Consider the following 22,273-nt stretch of genomic DNA (forward strand, 5'->3'; position numbering starts at 1 on the left):
TCTCCTGAATGGGTCAATTTCTTGATCTTGGTGTACCTCCTGTAATCATCTTTCTTGGACAAATGCGGTAGGTGTCGAAACCACGTTAGTCGCGCAGCGATCTTGATGTTCTTGGCAAGGTTTTGCTTCGCTTGAACACCTCCTTCTTCAACTCTAAATCAGTCTGCCTGTCACACGCATTTTTCTCAGAAACAGCAATACCGGTTGACACACCAATTTGATGAGAAAGTGGGAACTGTGCAGTAAGTTATGTCTTTCTACATTGAGTGAGGGGGTCATCATATGTACATGCAAAAGGGGGATGTACATTTTTTTTTACCGAATATAGTTATGTGGGGTATCAAATGAAAGATCTTGGTTAGTACTTTTCGAAGTCGGTCTTAATTTTGACATTTGTGGGAAAAGCGGGGAGTGCGGGGGTCGAAAGTTATATATTTCTTTAACGAACCCAAATCATACAGCTCCCTTTATACAGGGTTCAGGCCTCAAAATATTCTCCCAAGTGATACCTACTCAAATTAAGTTAATAATAGTGTATATTACTATGTTTTAGAGAAAGTGACTAGGAACCCCATTAAGTTTATCCTAGAGTTACAGTTGAGAAAAAACTTTCTTAAACTTTAGTGGCTTACGGACAAATCTTTTTGAGCTGATCCTCAAGTTTCCAAAAAGGATAGCTGACAATTTCTTGCAGGTCAGAGCCTACCCATCAAACACTGTCTCACCTCTACCTTGAGAGCACCGTGGTTGCAAGTCATGTTTGCGAAAAACAGAGGGAACTCTTAATAAAATCGGAGCTTGGATTAGAAAAAAGTCTTTTTACCAATAAATTTTGATGGTGAAATCAACACTGTCAATTGTCCAAGTGTACCCTAACATTTCCTTATCTATTTCGCGAACTACTTTAATTTTCTTAGTTATTTAGATTGTGATGTCTTTTCTTTTCCTTCAGCCACAATAAGTCGCCTTTCTACTACTTATTTGATCATTAGCGACATACAATCATTTTTGCTAAAAAGTCACTTTTAACCGGGTTTTCTCAGATCGTTGTCTACAAACAAAGAGAAATTCTTCGAAAACCTTTGTTAAAAATTGGGTGGCCGAGTGTAATTGAAATTGCACAACGACAATCTTCCAATCAACTTCTTACATTTAATTTTAAAGACCCAGACGCGTTATAATATTCACTTCACGCATTCGCAATTTATTCCGCTCTTTTCTGTCATGCTGCAGACAACTGATAAACAAATCTAGTTCAGCCATTTCTTGCACGGTACCTCGAAAAAAAAAATCTATACTCCAATTTATTACCTAACTGGCATTTTAGCCAGCAAACATTAAATGCAAGAAATTTATATAACCATACAACCCGAAAACTAATTTAATTCACTCTAAACGCACCAACCAGCATTTCAAGGTAATTTTAAGTGTTTCTTGTCTGCTTTTTTATTGAAGGTGTCCCCGCAAAAACACAGCAGCTAATCAATGACCAAACTAGTCGAGATAGTCAACAGTACCGTCACTGAAACTAGAAAAACAAGAGAGGATTGATGTGGGCCTTAAAAAATATGGATAGAAAAATAGTCCATTTCAACGATATTCATTTAATTCAAATATAATCATTTCGCGATGAAAACAAACTGGATTTTCCGGTAGCAGGTACTTGTATTTTGGGTTCATTTCAATAATTCCGGCTTGAAGTTGATGGGAACGCGACTATGGTGAATTTAGCAATCTATTTATGAGACATGTTTACGTATGTATGTTGGAGATGTAGAGTAAAATGGAAAGGTTGAACCAAGACGGAGAGGATTCGATAACTTGGCCGATCTGCCTCTTCATTAACTTGCAAGATTATGCTATTTGCATACGGAAGAGTATGCATAATTTTGGAACTATAATCCAGTTTTAGAGGTATCATCAAATAGCATCAGTAGGTATGAATGCCCAAGTAGGAGCATGTTAAAACAAGTCGGGAAACCGGAAGCTGGACGCTTCAGGTACGAAAAGTTTTGTGTATTTCTTAGTACGTAGCACGTAATATATCGATATATTATGTGAGAGTACCCACTTTCGGGTGATATTGACATTCATAGTCTTCAATTTTCAAAGAAGCAACAACTTTGACGTATTATAACTTTGTTAGTAATAGTGCGATTTCCACCAAACTTAGTAAGATCATGCTCTATATTATAGCCTACATCATTGCAATTTCGTGGTGCTAGGGTAAACACAAGGGGGAGTTTGCAGCGAATTACTAAAAATTATACTGATATACTATTATTAACTTTATTTGAACAAATATCCGTATGGAAGGTATTTCGCAGCCGATACGCCATATAGTAGCAGCCTCCTGATTTTTTTCAGATTTTTCGGTTTGGTAGTTTCTGAGAATGGACCCCTTAAAGAAATGATTACTTTCAACCACCCGCACTCCCCATCTTTCCAACAAATGTCAAAACTAAGACCGGCGTTGAAAAGTACCTTTAATTTGATATCCTACATGACTATATTTGATGAAAACAAATTTTACACCCCTCTTTTGCATGTATGGAGACCTCACCTTAAATTCGACGTAACAGGATGTAACTCACTGTATGCGTGAGCGTTCACAGTTCTCACCTTTCTAGCAAATTTGGTGTCAATCGCTATAACCGTCTCCGAGACGGACAGACAGACAGACAGTAAACCGATTTAATTTTCTGTTTCTAGAAATGCACGAGGGACTATCAAGTTGCCTGATCAAGATCTCTATCTCGGACTATGATTAGCTAATCAAAAACCGCTACCTTGATTAAAGCAGCTGCACTCAGATATGTGGTACTACGTGTCAAAACGCAGATCATCTAAACAAAAAATATCTCTCCCGATATCGATATTCCATGCACACAAAGTATAAGCACTGCATAATCCAACCAGAAAAAAACGTCCAACAGGTCACCAGAGCAATAAACATTTATTTTAAAACAAATGTATTCAAAAATATCCGAAAACATCAACAAAAGCAGCAACTTTAGCTTCCTACGCTTCCCGACTATCACGAACAATCAAAACAAACCTCCCCATACCTCCGAAAAACGCGTTGATAAAAATATCAACTTTTTGTATATTTCTTTGCATATTTCGGTGGGTTGGCTTTTTGTTCAAAAGATTGCTAATTTAAAAATAAATTTGTATACATATTCAATATGTTTTTATCTCCATATGAATATACTTCAGACGACGAAACTAAGGAGAGGAGTGAGTTCCGAAGAAGAGCAATACACGAGCCAAGGGCTAGCGAACAATTTTCATAGACGTCAGCATGTAAAGCATACGAAAATATGCCTCGGGAGGCCACCAAATATACATACATTAAATTTAGAAGAAGCAAAAACTTATGACAAGTTTATCAAAGTCAAATGGAAGAAATAGCAACAAATATGAGCATATTCGGGGTGACAACACATTGATACACATACAATCGAAATATCGCTTAAGATCAAGACAAGTATCTGACAACAAAATACAGGAACCACGCCAAACTCGATTCATTCGGATCCAACACACATAAACCGACTCTCGGAATCAGTCTTCAGCTGCTATCCCCACTGGTGATTCTCCCAGATGCATCGAGTACCATCAACAAACGATAACACAGACTACGTGTAGCTCCACTGAAAAGCTCCCCTTGTTATTATGACAACACGCAACAGTCTGCTTGTATACTGTTAGCATTTGCCAGCTGTTATTCTACTGTATTAACACTGGCTCCCTTGCCCCCAACTCGTAGACAATAGCCATTGGGCTCAGTCACCTAAATTTGTAGGTAACTGTAAAGTCGTTGGAGCAGACCCAACAGCATCAACAGGACAGCCCCAGGAGGCTGCACATCATCGGGAGCTTTCACACACTCCACTGACACATATAACCCAGAACATTGTGCCACGAAAATCGTACTATTCCGAATTATGTACAGCTTCCTCGACGGTACATCTTCACTTCAGGCTCCATCATTTCACTTTAAAAGGGGAACCTAGGAACCATACGAACTCTTCCTCCAACCCCATTTAGCTAGAACGAGATAGAAATCTAAACAAACAAGTTTGAACACGTCTGATTCTACGAGAGCCTACACGCGCGAGGAGGCTGGGTACCCTCGAGGGGAGTGGAGAAATTTAACTAGATGTTGGCTAGAGCTTTTTCATACGCACTTATTGGGTGGGAATGTATGGAAAACAGTTGTCTCAAGGTCACGCGATGGACTGATGGATGCATGCAATTCGCACTCGTTGGGGCACCTCCAGCTACGTACGACCAGATGATACAGCGAGGCTTGGCAGTACACATATCGCAACCGGCAAAGTTCCCGGTGGAGAAGCTAAGCTGGTGAACTGTTGTTGACAGCAGACAATGGGCTGGTCAGGTGGGTGGGTGGGTGTAGAGGAAGGTCGACAAAGGCGACGACGGAGCTTTCCATTATTCATCATTTTCTTTGCTGTTTTGTGTTTTTGCTGTCGTTATCGTTTCTGTTGGTCGGTGTAATGTTTGGGTTTATGTCAATAAAATAAGATTCGCTATCAGATGTGAATTGAGCTGAATCTGAAAGAGAGATATGATTTTTGCTTATGTAAGGGGTTTTTATTATTTATGCTTTTATATTAGAACGGAAGTACTAACTGCTTTTATGACCAACGGGTTGGGATTTCGTGGAGGAGATTATAGTCGCTAATGGGATATATGGTATATATTTCTAGTTAACCGCTTAGTGTTTCTGACATCACCATTGGAAAGGGTACTTGGAACTTGGTATTTTCTGATTTGCAAATTTTGCTCTATTTAATACTCCTATTATGTTTAATTTCCTTGTTAAGTAGATGCTGGATTTTAAGGCCACTAGGTGCCAAGCAGTTGGGCAGGGAGCGTCCTACCTACTAAAAAAGGGCTTTGGTAGTACGCCAGATGATACCTTATTAGGAAAATCCGACAATGGCTCCAAGCATGGTTGTTCAGACTTCGCTCTAAAAGTTACAGCACCTCTGGAAAAATCGTGAAAGATTAATGCATAGTAACTGTAATTTATAATATTACGGAAACTACAGCCATCGTCTCCAGTTTCCAAATTCCATTCGAATTTCACAGCTAAACATATTAGTGTTGCCCAAGAGTCGTCTAATCAGGTCTGTAAGACTTGTCGGCTGTCCTATGATCAGCGATTTTTTCAACGACTCGATCCAATTCGACAGAACTTCTCCTCAATTTGAATCTTGTTGGGCTTGAGATATGCACTGAGAGGAGGTTCTTTTGATCGTCATGTTTCTTGAAGACAATAGCCTTTATAGGCAGAAGCAATAAAATTTACAGTTAGAGATTAATTTCAGGTCGTCAAAGAACGATTTACCTCTTGTCAGTTGCCTTGCTCAAGTTTAGAAATACCCGAAACATCATTTAATAGGTGATATGATATCACGTAACCTTTTGCCAAAAATGGTATTACAAAGTATTACAAACATCATCTTTTATTATCTTGACCGTAAATCACTTATGCTAGGAAGAAAAATGGGATATATCAGAAGATACCTTACAGTATTACTACGTGTCTCTAGTAATGAGTGATATGTTGATGTTAAAGTGATATTTGGTAATGCGATATTAAACTTGAAGGTAACATCGCTTTTGTCATGTTATCATACATACATCACCCACTAATTTATGTTAGAGTGGGGTAAACCGATCTATTGAAAAATATGTTTTAGTAATGTGCCCGATAGTAGTTTATTGGGAAGACTTGTCAACAATCTCAAATAGGATGGAACAATATCTATACCTGACAAAATTTAGGAATTACAATCATCCTCTGCAGTTGCCATATCTCGGTGAAATATAACGACTAAACCTATAAGTTCCTCACAATAGCCCAATAGGAGTTAGACGATATGTCGAGAAATTTTCCACTGATTATCCCCTGAAATAAATCCACTAACAAAGTCTACGCAATCCTTCCACGACCCGACAGAAGTTGTATTAGGGTCATCTCCATGCAAATCAACTGTAGGAGAACGTTCGGCAGTCCTTCTGATTCTTTATCAGAAACTTGTTGTTTTTGGGGTGCGCCTTAAACATTTTTTTTTTATGGAAAGAAGCTATAATATTTTTGATTTTTTTTCTTTTCTTTTTTTTCATAATTTCCTATTGCCAGAATGACCTCGAAAAAGCTGATTACTTCACACTATGAAAATGTAGAAAGTAACTTATGCGGCCCATTTTCAATTATTCTCAAGTCAATTGCAATTGATCCTTAATCCGTTCGATTCAATCGGCAGGTAGATAAGGTAGTAGCAGTGACGCCCTGTTTTGCTGCCACAATTTCCAGGACAATGCCCCTCAGAAGGGCAAAAACCAATCCATGCAGTTCATGAAAGATGACAATTTTTTCTATTTTACTACAAACAATTCTTTGAGGTTCCCAATTAGCCGTGCAGATCTCTGTAATCCTAAAAGCATTCGTACAGGCGTGAGCATGCGGAATTTGCGCTCCTCTCCGTAGCTAGAAGAACATAGACTATGTTTGCCGACTGGCAGTCAAGAACGGCACTTCCTCTGACCAGCTCGTTTCGTTCTATATTTCTTTTCCAGAATACCAGGGGGGACGGTCTGAGGGAACCGCCCAGGATGTTCAGGACACCACCGCTGACTCTAAAGCTTTGATTGTCACTCAAAATAGCTATACTTCGCTTAAGAATAAGATCATGCTTTATTCGCCGACAAGCCTTCCGTATTGTCAACATCTTCGCCTGGAAGGCTGTACGATTTAGATAGGTTGTATGTGTTCGTGGAAATTATCACTCTCAATTTCACAACTCATTTTTGGTCCGTCGTTGAAAAATACAGTATACCTTGCAACTTATAACCTATCGTGAAGCGAAGCCTAGGTGTAGTATAGTCCGTTAATTATACCTCGGTTGGTAGCGTCAAATATCCTAATTCTTGGAGCCTGAAAGCACTGCACTATACAATATATTGGATATATGGAAGGAAATGCAGTAATAAGTGAAGGGCCTCCGTTTGGCAAATCACATAGCTCCAGGAGTGCTAACGCTGGCTCTCCTTTCAATCTTGTTAAGCTTCACCCTATTGTACTTTGTGCTCAACGCAATATACTGCACTGTATCTGTAGGTGAGGATCGGGCGAACTTTGGCTGTGTACATCTATAGAACCCTTTTCGAAGAAATGCATTTTTTACGAACAAATTTTTGAAAGCGGAGAAAACAATGTTAGCTTTCCTAACTCATAATTTTATGTTAAGCCTCCAATTTAATTTTATATCGAAGACAGCACCAAGATACTTGTCATTGGTAGAAAGTCGCAGTAGTTGCCCGTTCAACCGCGAAAAGTGGAATTCCAGTGTCTTCGCCTTAGTAGTGAATAGTGTTGATTGGATTTATACCAAGTTCACATCCAGTATCGACAGGTTTACTTTTTCCAGTGCTCCCCCGGAAACCTCGCTGATCACTTTGAGAAACATGCCTGAAACCAATTACATCATGTCGTCGAAATACGAGTATGGGGCCTCTTTTATTTCACCCCTGTCAAGTTTCCTTAGCATATTATTAAGCAGAGTGGAAAGATTGCCTCGTTCTGCTTAAAGTCTTTGTTAAGGGCTTACCTTTTCGCACCAATTAAAATAATCTTAGTTATTAGAATAGGTGTACTATTCAATGTGTAAGACATTCAAGTTAGACTAACTTTGACATTGATAGTTAAATATTCCTTCTATGTGCAGGAAGGCACCTAAAACAACACATAATGTCCTCTCAAATATATTAGTTACCTCGTCAAAGGCAGTCTCCGTAGATTTTGTGGTACATGCCGCAGTACATTTCCATTAAACACGGAGCAGCCGTGTCTGTGGCGCGCATGTTATTAATGGGAGTGCTGAGAAGTTTAGCCCTAATGTAGCTAAAATTCCTCCATTCACTTCTCCCTGTTTCTTTGAATAATTGAAAAAATCTTACTATTAAGTTCAGACTAAAAAGTATCCGACTGTGATCCGAGACGGACACTCCCCAGTTTATTTTATATTGAAGGTTCCGTTGTCAGTAAATGAGCTGGTATTAAAATCCTCCTCTCAGCTTAATCGTGGTGGTGGGTGTCCATACCATAACGCCGATTTTCAATTTTTTCCAACATTTAATTAGCTGCATTGGCTGGATCCAGCCCGTCCTCTATTTTTCAAAATAGGAACACTTTAGTAACGTTCCTAATTCTAAAACAGTGTATGGTCCACCTTTTCCAGTGCCTCCAGAAACTCTCCATTAATGAGGGCACGGAAAGCCGGATTAATTTTTTGGCGGGTCTTCCTCCCTTAACACCATCCAGACGTCCATAGACTCCGCAGAATGCTGAAGGCACAGCAATTGGTCGAACTTGCCTTTGTCAATGCGAATTTTTGGCAACCAAATCCAGGCAGCAGGTTTCCTAGGGATCTCACCACATGGAGTCATCTTGAATTTCAGTAGCCTGAGAGACTACTAATCTTAGCGACATGATTTGAAGAAATTACGGAAGAACTGGTCTTACGTGACGCACGCATGCATGCATTTCACTTACAAACAACTGGTACAGTAGAATCTCGATAATTCGCACATCATTAATTTGTATTTCCGGCTAATTCGTACAAATTTGCCGATCCTTAGAGTTAATTTTCTTTATTTTGCACTCCCGATAGTTTGTAATCTCGATATTTCATACTACATTGTCAGTCCCTTGACGATTCGAATTAGCGGGATTCTACCGTATTTGGCTTCGTCCCGCTTATCGACCGTACCGGTCTCTGCACTTTTTTTACATTTGAATCTTTGAAATAGAGTCCATGTATAATAACACGGGTATTCCAGGACAGAAGTCTACTCTGGCTAATCGGGAGAAAGGTTAAAGGATTTCTTTTCAACCGGAGATATCCACAGGATTCGGAGTCTGTATATCCAAGACTAAGTTTCCTTCTTGGCCACACAGCCCGCGATCCCCGGCTTGGGATATTTTCAGCACTTTTCTCGGTACAAAGGGGGCAATCATGGAGCTGTTGTTTTCATTTATCCACTCGCCAGTCCCAATTGCCAATATACTATAATCGACAGTCATGTAGACATCGTTAGGTAGATAAATGGAATCTCTCCTCTTCGCTCCAGCACGATTTCGGTCCTCGATGTGCCTAGTCCCTTAACTGGCTTCGTCAATCGAATCTCCTTATCCACAAAACAGCTTGCTAAATCCTATTTGTATTCTTTCTTTCAGTAGATTAAGACATTGATTTGATCATACGTTACACATGGCCAGTTCACAGTATTTTTTGTAGTTTTTGGAGTAACGTAAAGATGGAGGCCTCCATCATATATAGTACAGGGCAGTAGAAAGGTGAAAATAGTAGAGAAATCAGCCCGGGTGGAAATTAAACGAGTCTGTGGAGAAAATTATGCCGGCCCGCCTATTATTCCTTTTTTTCATTCAAACTTCTTTTTCGGGTCCGGTGGAATCTTCCCCTTTCTACCCCCCTCTCGTCGGGCCTGAGTACATAACTTCCTACTTTATCTTATTCGTCATCTGCTATCTTCCTTCATGGGCCCAACATACGCTTGACGACTCATAATTCAAAGGCGTTTTCTGTCTTTTTCAGAATCCTCTCGCTGCCATAATACAGGACAGGATGAATTAATGTCCTTTATATCATCAATTTTGCTTTCCACTGTTCTTCAGTATAAATAATTCGAAGTAATAGTCTTTATTCGTAAGCGCCTATGGATTTTTTCATTTGATTGTTGTCGTTCGCTATTACTGATTTCCAGTAACCAAAGTTGTTCATTTGTTCAAAGTTGGGATCCTTCCGTGTTGTGTTTTATCTTTCTCATTTTCTAGGCTGTATCGTCGTTTTCTTTGTATTGTATTGTATTTGCGGTCATTGTCCGGTGTTTCGGTGTTTTCTTATACTTACTTGAAGTCCACGAATATCTGATGGACATTGATCTAGATTCTCAGCAGTTCTCCAGGAGGTACCTCACTGAGAATGACACTAGCCGTTTTATCATTATTTTGGATAGCATCTTATAATTTGTGTAGTTATGTCCTGGTGGTTTTACGTTGGTACCCGCGGTATCGCAACTCTACGCTTAAGATCTGAAGGATTCTGTTTGCGAGATGGACGTAACCACAACCCCCATGAAACACATGCCCCAGGAATTCTCCTGAGGCATGAACTCGGAGGACTATCCCGGTTCCTATGATATCAGAGAACATCTGGTGAAGCAGGTGTTTGTGGTCGCTTCAAATGAGTCTCCGTGCAGACTCGGGTTTGATCGCCCAAAGCCTGGTAGCATTTGCCTACTGCGACACAACCAGGAAGTCAATGTGAATACAGCGTTTCCCGGTGACAGCACTAGGACGTTCTCATTGGCCACTTGGTGTTGATTCAGTGGACAGGGCGATTGCCCCGTCTACCTCTTCGCCACCTAACTTAACTATAATTTGTACTGAAGGGTTTCTTCTTTTTTACACATGGGACCAATTACTAATTTTCAGCAATGCGCTGTGGAATCCTCCGGCCAGATATAATTAAATGGCTTTCCTCCTCACTAAATTACTCAGCCATGAGTAGGCTATCAAAACATTTTTCCAGTTTTAGTAATAAGAGATTAAATCTGATCGAACTGCAATTAACTTTTATATACAGTGTCTGCCCCTAAAGTATCAAGACAAATTTCTAAATTATATTAAATTTTAATGTGGAAAGATTTAAAACTTCTAGAAGTTATGTTACTAGCCCTAAAGGCCTTCCAGGCGTCATTCTCCATGATGTTACAAAGTGGGACGAGGCTGCTTAAACGAGAAAAGTCGAGAGGAGCCAAGTCGGAATTATAGAGAGGCTCGAAGTCTAAACAGATCTATGTCCTGGCTTGAACGTTGTAAAGCTTCCAAGCATTTTAATTATCGTTTAGGCAACATGCAACTCTTTTTAGTTGTCTTTTGAACACTTCCAAATGTTATTCAGAGTAATGAAATGATAATTACAAACCCGCCATAAATAAGCATAGTTTTGATCGTGTATCTTTTTATGCATGCCTACCTAGAACGAAGCAATCTTAAGATGTGTTATTCTGAATTCTGCTGTTCAAGTCATATTGAGAAATTCAAACTTCACACGTTTGTGAGTCGCAGTGTGTTTATATTTGGAAGGTTAGCGGTCCACTGCACAGTTTGACGCCAACTTCTTTTAGGGTTGGCTTCCATGACCTGTGGCATCGGAGAACTTGTGATTTGAACCCCCGTGGGACATTGAAGGGTACAGTCTCGGAAAAACATCCTATAGGACTACCACGGAAAAGAAGGGGTGGACATAATTTAGTTGGACAGCAGATTCAACTGAGACTAATCTGTTAGTCAAGGAAAGTGTTGATTTGTCGAGCCAGTGAATGAGCGGAATTTTAGTGGTGTAAATCTATTAAGGTCCCAAACCTCCTTAAAATTTACCTTTCATTTCGACTCATTTCCTTCCATTCAAATCTGTGAAACTTAGCGTTTAAGATGCCTTTTAACTAGCCTAAGGGTAGTAGCTCTATGGTTTCCTTAATTTTTCCTTTGAAGTTGTCTAAAATCATTTAAACTCGAAGTCTGTAGTAGCGAATTGATAGAAACAGAATTCCTGAAATATTTCCTTTAATCTCGAAGGAACTCGTTATCTAAAAAAGTTGCACCACTATGGCATGGTCTTAGTTGCTTCATATTAACGGTTCGTCTTACAAAACAATATGTCCTACGTTCTGCATACGCAACAGCCATTAATGAAATGTTTGCTTTCCGTATCTCTCACTCTTCGTATTCGATTTGCAGCACTACATTATGGAAGAGAATAACCCTCAATCTTAGCGAAATTTATTTATTTTCCTAACATTGTGCAATGATTACAAACAGCTTTCTCAGATTCCCTGCAATCAGCAAACGTCATAAAGTCGGCGAAATATCTAGGCAGATAAAGAAGTGGCAAAGATATCGTTCTTTTCTTTTGCTTATCGATTGTGTCAATTCGACAGAATTTATAGAAATTTACGGGTTGATATCAAACTATTGGGGTAAACAGTGTTGTGTTGATCTGTGTTGTTAGTATATATTCCATGAAGATTCTACTTATGAAGAAAAAATCATTTAAGAAGAGCCAGTTTTTAAAGCACTGGCCTTCGACTAGAACGAATCGAAATACTTAACTAATCCTCAAAGATGCTTAATTAGTGATGTAATTTAGTAGCAAAGTGGGTTGTGTTTGTGCTTTGAGAATTACCTAAATTTTGGGAGCGTGTACACATAAAATTTTCCCAGTGTCAATGAATAACTTGATTGTATTGTGTTTATAATCGATTATTAAATAAAAAATAGAAATCTTAGTAAAAGTAGGGACCCCCTTTTTCGTCCAGGGTAAAAACACGTCAGACACTGACTCACCCTTGCCCTAGAAGCAGCATGACCGAAAGTGACAGAACTGTGAATTATATATCTCTAATCTTAGTACTTTTTTCTAATATCAATAACCTAAGCTACAATTTTCTAACGAAACTTTTTTTTTCTTGTTTTAGATAAACCCAGCAGAAATTATGTCGTCAAACAAACATTTCAAGGAACACCTCACAACTAAAATCGATTCAAAAAGACTTTCGCAAAAATATATTTCAATGAAACTCAAATAACAAAAACAATATCTAAACTTTTGAAAAGGAATAGAAATCGTTTATTTTTATAATAATTCATCTGATGATGTGCAACATCGTTCAATTAATGATAAAGACCTTCCTTCCAGAATTCAATTCTAACCTGAACTAAAGTAGAGTAAATTTAAGCGCTAAAATCCTTGCAGTGGTACTACATATAATGAACGTGCTACAAAGATAGTGATCAATTTTCTCGTATACTCCCTGGAATCCTTTGAATATAATGTTCTTATTTTTTAAGTATAAAGTGATTAAATATTTAGAAGACCATCAGAATTGATAAAAAATCGTTAAAAGTAAGGAAAACTGATTGAAAGCTGTACATCTCATCAAAATGATAAGCAATATGCAACACCAACAGTACGAGAGTGTAGCGATGGATCAACTCTTACCATCACAGCAAGCAGTTGTTGAAAAATACGTAAACAACAATAACAACAATATGAATAAAAACATTCATATTATGACATCAAGCATTCTAACGTCATCATTTCAAAGTTCCGATGTCATAATCTTCGATCCGGAAGAAATCAATGATACTAACTCTAGTTTGAATACCAAAGAAATTATAACAGTAGCCGCAAGTCAACCTCTTTATGAAAATTCATCAATAATTCCGTTAATAACGACCACAACGACAAGCTCGACACTATCGAATGCTACCAGTGCAGTCAATCATACCAATCAAAATCATTCGGCAAGTCGTATCTTTAATGGAACTCAAGTACCAGTCAGAACTGTACCGTCTGAATTAGTAACGGGTGATGGGAATGTACAAAATGATAATCGTAGCCATGAATATGCCTTGATAAGTACTGTATGTGATCGAGAAACAATAGTAGTCCAGGACCAGGTTTCATCCATCAACAAATATCACACAATTCGGCCTGATGATCAGCGTGAGAGTCCTAGCGATGCACTTCGACGCATTGAGGATGTTCACAACTATTCGAAAACCTCAAAAACTAAAATGGACGAAAGTACAAATAGCAGTAGTCCAGAAGATGATGACGAAGATGACGTTAGTGATGACATGGATGATGTATTTGAACCTCCTAACAACAAGACCATTGAAAACTACTTCAAAAATCACGTTGCCAATAGAAACAATTGTGATACCAGCGCTAGTAAGCAAGCTCCACTAAATAAACAATCACAACAACAAAAAAGTCATCACAGAGAAATTTTCAATAGTTTTGATGAAATCATATCATCAACTACGCCAACAATTTCATCACCAACAGCAACAATTGCTGTTTCATCGTCAAGTAAATCTGACAACATGGTATCTTCTACATCACCGAAAAGCATCAATTCACCAACAATTCCAACTACCTGTGCCGATGTACCTGATGATGTTGAAAAAGGTGAACATTTTGATGAAATTAATGGTAGTGGTGGCGTTAATGGTGATAAAACGGCACCAGATCATCATGCCCGTCGACCAATGAATGCATTTTTGATATTTTGTAAGCGGCATCGTGCCATTGTTCGTGATAAATACAAAAATTTGGAAAATAGGTGAGTTAGTAATGCGTTTTCCCGGTTTTATGACAAGTGGAAATCAGTTGCTTCTGAAACCTTTATGAACTAATATATTTTTCAATTTTTGCAGGCAAATAACAAAAATATTGGGAGAATGGTGGGCTACCTTATCGGATAATGAGAAGGCTTGCTACACGGATCTTGCTAAACAGGTGAGTGGACGTTAATATCTCATAGTGGGACTTGGACTTTAATGAAGTAGAGTGAAGTAATTAAAGCGATCAGTCAGATACGGTTTTGCGCACATTTTCGGGAACTGGGTATTTTTGGCCATACAAATGCATTTTTTTTTCAACAATGATCTTTTCCGGTGCGATTCAAATCGTTTATCTGCTGTAGTGTATCCGCAAAGGCAATATCGTTTGCTCTGTCCTTACATAATTTTGTTTATCACTTTTAATTTAGCATTCACCTTGATTTTTCCTTCGGTTGTGTGTGTCGTTTTTTCGGCTTATATAATGAAAAGAAGACAAATTTTATTTTTTAAATGCCGAATTATTCACCTTGATGTTTTTTAACATAGTCTTCTGTACACTGAAAAAAACCGCAGACATCCTGCCGCTTGATCGTCCTAGGTCGAATTCCTCAACGGTCTTGTTAATAGAAGAAAGTGTTATAATTGCAATAGCCTTAATCTAAAGGATGAAGAGGAGTTTTATCGCTTTGATGATGTCTTGGTCTCTCGAATACGTTTTCAGCGACAGTCCCCTTCAATTCGCAAACTCCGGAAGCGATCTTTTGTCAGTGTCCATTGAACCCTCCCATCTTCTCCGTGGCAATACTGTAATACTGTACTTTGAACGCTTCGATATACGATCCGTGCGCTTTCGTTGCTGATGACCCGTCAGACAATTGATTCACCTCATAATTAGATGAGTTCGCAATTGTTCTCTTTCCTTGGTTACTACTTTTCTATGTTGATCTGTTTTTCCAATGCCTGCGTTAATATTCAGGTTTTGTATCTCGCAATTTTTCCACGATCGACGCAATCCCATATCGATCACGGATGTCTTCATTTCGGAAGTGATCACGTCGTGTTACGCCACTGGTGCAACCCAACGTCTTCGTTTCCATTACAACGAAGCACCGTTCATTGTCTTTCACAGTTGACCAGTACTCAGAACCGTAGTGGGCGACAGGGCAGACAGCACTGCGGTAAACGTTGGATTTGAGACGCTCGTTGATATATTGATCATCCCAGTTGGGGAACGCCACTTCATCCAAAATGCGATGATACATAAACCCAGTTCTGGGCAAAACCCTGCCTGCTTCATTAGGTTAGGTGGTCAAAACTCTTTTGTTTAAATTCAATCTGAGATCGTGTTGCATGGGGCGATCATTCCATTTTTGAACAAGTTGCTTGAGATCAGGTTTGCTATGAAGCGCTAGGAAGAGATCATCTACAGGGAGTAGTGTATAGGACGCTGAACGTTTGATGTTTGGTGTGACAGTCTCCATAGCAAAAACAAAGAGGAATGGTGAAAAGATTGCTTTTTGATCAAAGGTTATTTGCATGATGTCGGGAATGCGGTTTTCCAGAATGCGTTCAAAAATCTTCATGGTATGGGACAACAACCGGATTGGACGGTAATTTGAATACTCTGTTGGACTTCCTTTCTTTTTCCACATTGGAATCGTGGTGCTTTCATGCTAGTCAGATGGTGTACTATGTTCTTCAATATCCCCGATTGAAGAATTCACTACACAGTTTTGGGTCCCAGCTCGTCGCTTTCCAGAGGTCAGATACGATGTCGTCTGGTCCTGCTGGCTTCCCGGATTTCATTCCTTTTATTGCTTCCTCAATTTCGGGGGCGCTGATAAGTAGAGTTGGAAGTGCAGATGAACAAACTGTTCCGTTGAAATCTGCCGAAATATAATAGTTCCGCTATATATCCGTCGCGGCTCTTCGATTGGTAAGCAAAGTACCTTTTTTGTGATAAACGCATCAGAAGTGTTCAATATCCTGTGTGCGTATATGTCGGCTTTTTGACAAGTCGATACAGATCTCTATCGCTGTCCTGATTGTCCGTCGAACGGCGGAATAAAAGGTTCAACCAGTTACGTCGTCTGGTTTGAGTTTCCGGAGTTACGATTTATTTCATTTACATTGCTTAGAATCAATGCTGCCATTCCAGACCTTTACTTCACGTTTGCGTTTAATATCATGTTTTTAAGATTTTGTGGAAAACAAAAATTTTACGTTTAGCATCTTGTCTGTCCGTCGGTTACACTCACTTTTTTTTAGAAACGATTATATTCATTGAAATGAAATTTAGTGGTAAAGTTGAGTGTATGGGCCCATACGCATACAGAGAATGACATTGTCCCACGTTGAGTTGAAGGGATTCTCATGTTTCGACATCAGTTGTGAACGGAAAAAGGACTGCAGGGTAAGTCCTACTCTCTAAAACTACCAGGGCGAAAAATCTGCAAAAACCATCACGATAAGAGCCTATATATGATTTCTAGGTCTAAAAATATCTTCCATCCCGATCTTTGCTCAAATTAAGTGATTAATAGTATATATTATATGATTATTATATATTATAGATTTTGAAAATTTACTACTACATCCCTTTAAACTCATCTTAGAATCCGTAGTCATATAAGCCACCAAATTGAGCATTATATTCGAACATTTGGTGAAAATGCTACCATTATTAGCAAATAGGTCAAAGTTGCCTCTTTTGCATGAATTTACTGCATTCTGACATAAAACGTTAGTATCACATACATCACACTATAAACTATGTACAAATGAAGTCATTGTGCATTCATCTGATGGTTTTCAGCCTAAGTTCCTGAACAATGTCGCTTTTCATGGAAGGCATTTGTAGCAATGCACGTAGTCTTAAAACTGGAGGACTAGTCTCTCTTTCTCTGTTTTGGGGCCAATTCATCGTTACGCTTCTCTGCCTGCTGTCTTATAAAGAAAACATCGGGGTTTAATCGCGTAAGGAAGGATTCGCTGGCAAAGCTGCTAATGTTACAGTATTTCATAGGATTTGTGATACTTAACCTTGTACTAGATAAAGATGCCGTTTGGCGTCTTTTATTATCTCTTAGCCACTCTAATTTTCGTTCTTTAAGGTTTTGTGTAAAATCGGTTCACTGTCTGTCTGTTCGTCTGTCTTGACACCAAATTTGGTGGAAAGGTGGGAACTATATACGCTCACGCATACAGTAAGTTACATTTTTCTATGTCAAATTTAAGTGGGGTTTCCATACATGCAAAAAGGGGGTGTACATTTTTTTTCCACTCAATATAGTCATGTGGGGTATCAAATGAAAGTTCTCAGTACTTTCCGAAACCGGTCTTAGTTTTGATATTTGTTGGAAAGGTGCGGAGTGCGGAGGTCGAAAGCAATCATTTCTTTCACGGACCCATTCTCAGAAATTACACAACTGAAAAATCGCAAAGCTGCAACTATGATATATGGTGCCTAGGCTCCGAAATACCTTCCGCAACGATATCTGTTCAAATAAAGTTAATTTAGAATCACCAAATTTTGCAGCAATGTAGGGTATAACAAAGTTATAATAGGTCAAATTTGTCGTTTCTTTGCTAATTCAAGACTTTGAATGTCAATATGCCGCGAAAGAGGATATTCTCACATAATATATGCATATATTGTTTCCTGACTTGTATTTTTCTCAGTATGATTCTACGAATTTTCACGAAAAAATACTGTAGCCCATTAAAAAAATCATCCCTTACAAGTATATTAATCACCTCACAATTGTTGCGAACATTTTGTATCATTGTTTTGTTTTCACAAGTGACTGTTTATATCGGTAATCAGAGTGAATATCACAAATAATTTTCTCCATCAATTCTCAACGGTATTGATATCATGAAGGCGCGCTTAAAAATTATATCCTTCTAGTGATGGAAGTAGTCCTCAATCCGCAAATTTGGTGTGGGATCTAACCAATTGAGGAGGAAGTATCGCCATCAATATTTAGTGTTTTGATAAGAAATATATTTTTTTTAAATAATTCGGTTTCCTGAGGTTTGTTTGTACGTCAACAAATGCTTTCGTAATTGCTTTTCGAAAAGAGCCTGCGTGGGCAAACGAATCCTCTAAGAACGATGAAATTGAATTTGTTTTCGGCAAAGTTAGTGACCTACAAATGCAAAATTTTTTTTTTCCATGGCTCCGCCGATTTCGCAATCCTCCTAGGGGATAAGTGTACTTTTCATGTTCCAAAAACGCAAATAAGGACTATGTGCAAATTGGGAGCTCTTCGAATTTTATGTTTTGATTGGAAGAGAGTTCGCTTAACTTGCACGAAATTTATTAACATTTCTCTCATGCGTGTACTTTTGTGACGGTATTTGTTCAACTCTATGAGATTATTAAACTTGAGATGCTACTCACTCCTCTCCTTAGCAATCAATGTCGAAAGCAAGGCTTGATTCAGAAATTATGAGGCCCTTCATTTGGTATCACGGCTATATACCGTACGTATTGCGCTTAAACTTAACGCAAAATCGTAATACTCACTTCATTCATTATAAAGGAGCTAAGAACCCACCAGCAAATTCCATGCCAATTAGTGCAACCGTTTTGGAATGAAGTGCAGACACTAAAACGATTCTAATAAAATTTCTATACAAATCGGAAGTATCCAGTCGTTGAAACAGTATCGCTATTTGGTTTCTCTCTTAAAGTGTTTTTTTTTAAACTATTGGCTAACAAATATCCTCCAAACTTCAGTCTATCTAGCGGTTTCGGTGTTCCTACTTGTATGCGGCAAAGTAGAGTTGGCAATGTCAGTACGACTTTCTTTGCCATATGGAAGAATTATTTCAAAACTTCTCAAAGCAGTTTAACCTTCAACGGAGCCCTCTGATTACTCTTTCCTCCTACTCCATATTTGTCATTTTTGAGTTTGGGCCTGATGTTGCATCCAAGGTTTTTGTTGATTCAACTTCTCGTCGGAATGAACTTAAAGATTTCTGACAAACCTTCATTCCATTGTAACATATGTAATCACTATAAAATTTCGGTTATGGTAGATTCATCCTTAGTGAAAAGTTATATTATTATTTTTCCCCTCCAAAAAAATATCCGAGAGAACTAAGCTCGGTGTTTCCATTTTCTCAACAGTATTGTTTACCTGCGAATCAACCCTTTTGCAAGGTTTAGAAAATCAGTCCCTTTTATGTTTATTCGTGGGCCGCACAAATTTTTTACCAAACCATAAGCATTAATAATACTCGTTGACGCAATAATCCTTATTGGATCAGGGCCTTGAAGTGTGTAGGAGCACTTCATTCAATGTCGTAAATTGTGGTCCTGACATTTTTGTATGTAAAAAAACTAAAAAGAAATAGGAGTAAGCCAGCCATTCTTTCTGTAGGTGTCATTCGATCCCGCTGAATACAACACCATTTGATACTTCTTGCATTCATTCATTGCCACTTAGCGGTTTAAAAGAAATTGAAGCTTCCTTCTGCCAAGACCTATAACTCTTCAAGAAAGCGATCGTTTGTTACCATTAAAGTATAGCTTAAAATTGTTTGCCTTTGGTATGTCACGATTCACATTGGATGCACTTTTTTCAATGTGTTTCGGTTTACCCACATTTATACTATCCTCCATTTCTAATTTGCTTTGTAATCCATAGAAAGTGAACAACTGTCTACCCTTAGTTTTTTCGCAGTTATGAATTCCCGAAACTTTGTTCTTAATTTAATTATTTTCTACAGAAAAGTGATCCATATTGCCATTTCTTGATATGCAACACTGCGATATCATTCTTAAGAAGAACATGTGGAGCCTCACTTTGGCTACTAATTTTCGGTGTAATTTATATTCTATTCGTGTTTTTGTGCTAGCACTTACAAGTTTATCTTGTTTATCATATGGCAGCTGTGTTTTTCTGGTTTATCAAAAGTAAACATAAACCGAAATTACAGTGACAATACTGAAAACCACTGATTTCGGCTTCAATCAACTAAACGGTGGCAAAGATGAGGATTCTATAAAAACTCTCACCATTAACGTGGCGAAAAAAACAGGAAATACCATTTCTATTAGAATTACTCGAAAGGAAATAGAAGTGATCACAAGTTCATATGGTACCAGAACACTCACACTCTCTCTCTATTGACCGAGAAAACCTCAGGAGGAGGTATCATCACAACAAGCTTATCATAAAGATATGTATATTTACTTAAGTCTTTCCCTTTTCAGCACTAACTATTATTTCGCGTATATTCTGTCCCCGTACCAAGACGACTTGATTGCATTATCTAATCGGCGTTAAGAATGAAAGCGATCCAGTCAACTCAAAGAAGAAAATATATGAAAACACGCGACTGAACATATAAATGAATATGCAAAGTTTGCTAAATTCTATGCGATGAAATGGAAATTTTTAGTAACCTTGAGAAGGTTATCATTGCCACACGAAATTTACTTAATTCATTTTTTTTGTCAATAATACTGTTATTAGTTTGAAAGAAATGGTGACATGTTTATTGATTTAAAGTAGAATTTTGTTGTTATTGACTAGTTGCACTATACAATAGTTATGAACGATGCTATTGGAGATGTTTTGTTATGGGTTTTAAATTGGGATCAAATGAGATCAGTGGTGTGTTAGAATTTAATGGAAAACCTAGAGCTCTTCTATTTCTCTGAATATTTTAGTGCCAGTGTGCCTTTCAAATATTAATGCTCTCAATATATTAAGAGTAGAGTTCTATTAGTTTTAAAACATATTTACTTAAATATGTTTAAATTTAAGGAGATTGCACGTCGATCTTCCAGATCTTCTCATATGTGGATGCAAGTAGCAAGGAATGTTTAATTAATCTGCCTACGAAAATCGATGTGCAATTTCCTTTCAGCACCAAAGGGAATCTTAGTCTCCGCATCCGTTTGATGTCGGGTCGCACCAACATTCGTTGATAGGGAAACTGTTGTCCATATTCCAACAGTTTTTCCATCGCTTGCCGCAGATCTGATCTGTTGCTGATTTGCCTGGAGTGAAGCCTCTTTGGTATGAGCCAATGATGTTCTGGACGTATGGGGCTATCCGGCCTAGCAAGATAGAGGAGAATATCTTATAGATAGTACTCAGCAACGTGATACCTCTATAATTGCTGTACTGTGTGATGTCTCCCTTTTTATGTATGAGACAGATAATGCCTCTTTGCCAATCGCCAGGCATTGATTCGCTGTTCCATACCTTGAGCACAAGTTGATGAACCAATTGGTGTAACTGGTCGCCACCATATTTAACCAATTCGGCTGTAATTCCATCGGCTCTTGGCGACTTATGACTTTTAAGCCGATGAATTGCACGGACCGTTTCTCCTATACTTGGTGGTGGCAATATTTGTCCGTCGTCTTCAGTTGGCGGAACCTCCAACTCGTCGATGTTCTGGTTGTTCAGTAGCTCATCAAAGTACTCAACCCAACGCTCTAATATGCCCATTCTGTCGGAAATCAGATTTCCCAGGATTCCTTTTTCCGTCTATGAAGTCGCTCAACGGAGTTCGTGATAAGTCTCTGCGCGTGCCCGCGTTCTTTGAGAATGAAACATTACTCGGTATGCAGCATTCTTCCGTTTCATAGCTAGCTTACATTCATCGTCAAACCAGCCGTTTCGATTTTTTTTGCGGCTGGGGCCAAGTATCTTTGTGTCCGTATCAATGATAACCTTCTGCAGATGATTGTGAAGATCATTTGTTTATGCTTCATCTCCAGGACCTCTGTTGACTGCGGTTATTGCGGCATCCATTTCCCTCTTATAGGTGTCGCGGAGGTCTGTGTTGTGGATGGCTTCAGTACCCACTCTCAGCTGATTGTCAGAGGGAATTGTAGGTGGTGTAATTCGAGCTCGGAGCACCATGCCAACGAGATAGTGATCCGAGTCTATATTGAGCAAGGACGCATTTCTATAATTACCAGAATTTATTTTATCTTCCTTTATATGGAGGGAACTACATTACCGCTAAATGAAGGTCGTAAGTTTAACTCAA

The 22,273-nt window shown here is 38.6% G+C and overlaps 1 protein-coding gene across 5 annotated transcripts in view; it reads left to right on the plus strand.

The window, feature by feature from the left end:
- LOC119653676 (putative uncharacterized protein DDB_G0282133) overlaps positions 1–22,273 on the plus strand; it is a 92,409-nt gene that overhangs the window by 64,358 nt on the left and 5,778 nt on the right. For 3 of the 5 annotated variants that reach the window (XM_038058520.1, XM_038058517.1, XM_038058516.1), the window contains exons 2-3: positions 12,598–14,250; positions 14,345–14,426. In XM_038058520.1, coding sequence (XP_037914448.1) covers positions 13,064–14,250; positions 14,345–14,426 — 1,269 coding nt within the window. In that variant the 5' untranslated portion in view covers positions 12,598–13,063. Of the gene's footprint in view, positions 1–1,455; positions 1,660–12,597; positions 14,251–14,344; positions 14,427–22,273 lie in introns of all 5 variants that reach the window. The other 2 variants (XM_038058518.1, XM_038058519.1) reach the window with 1 other exon arrangement.

Source organism: Hermetia illucens, chromosome 4 (assembly GCF_905115235.1).
Source record: "Hermetia illucens chromosome 4, iHerIll2.2.curated.20191125, whole genome shotgun sequence".
NCBI classification, from domain to species: domain Eukaryota; kingdom Metazoa; phylum Arthropoda; class Insecta; order Diptera; family Stratiomyidae; genus Hermetia; species Hermetia illucens.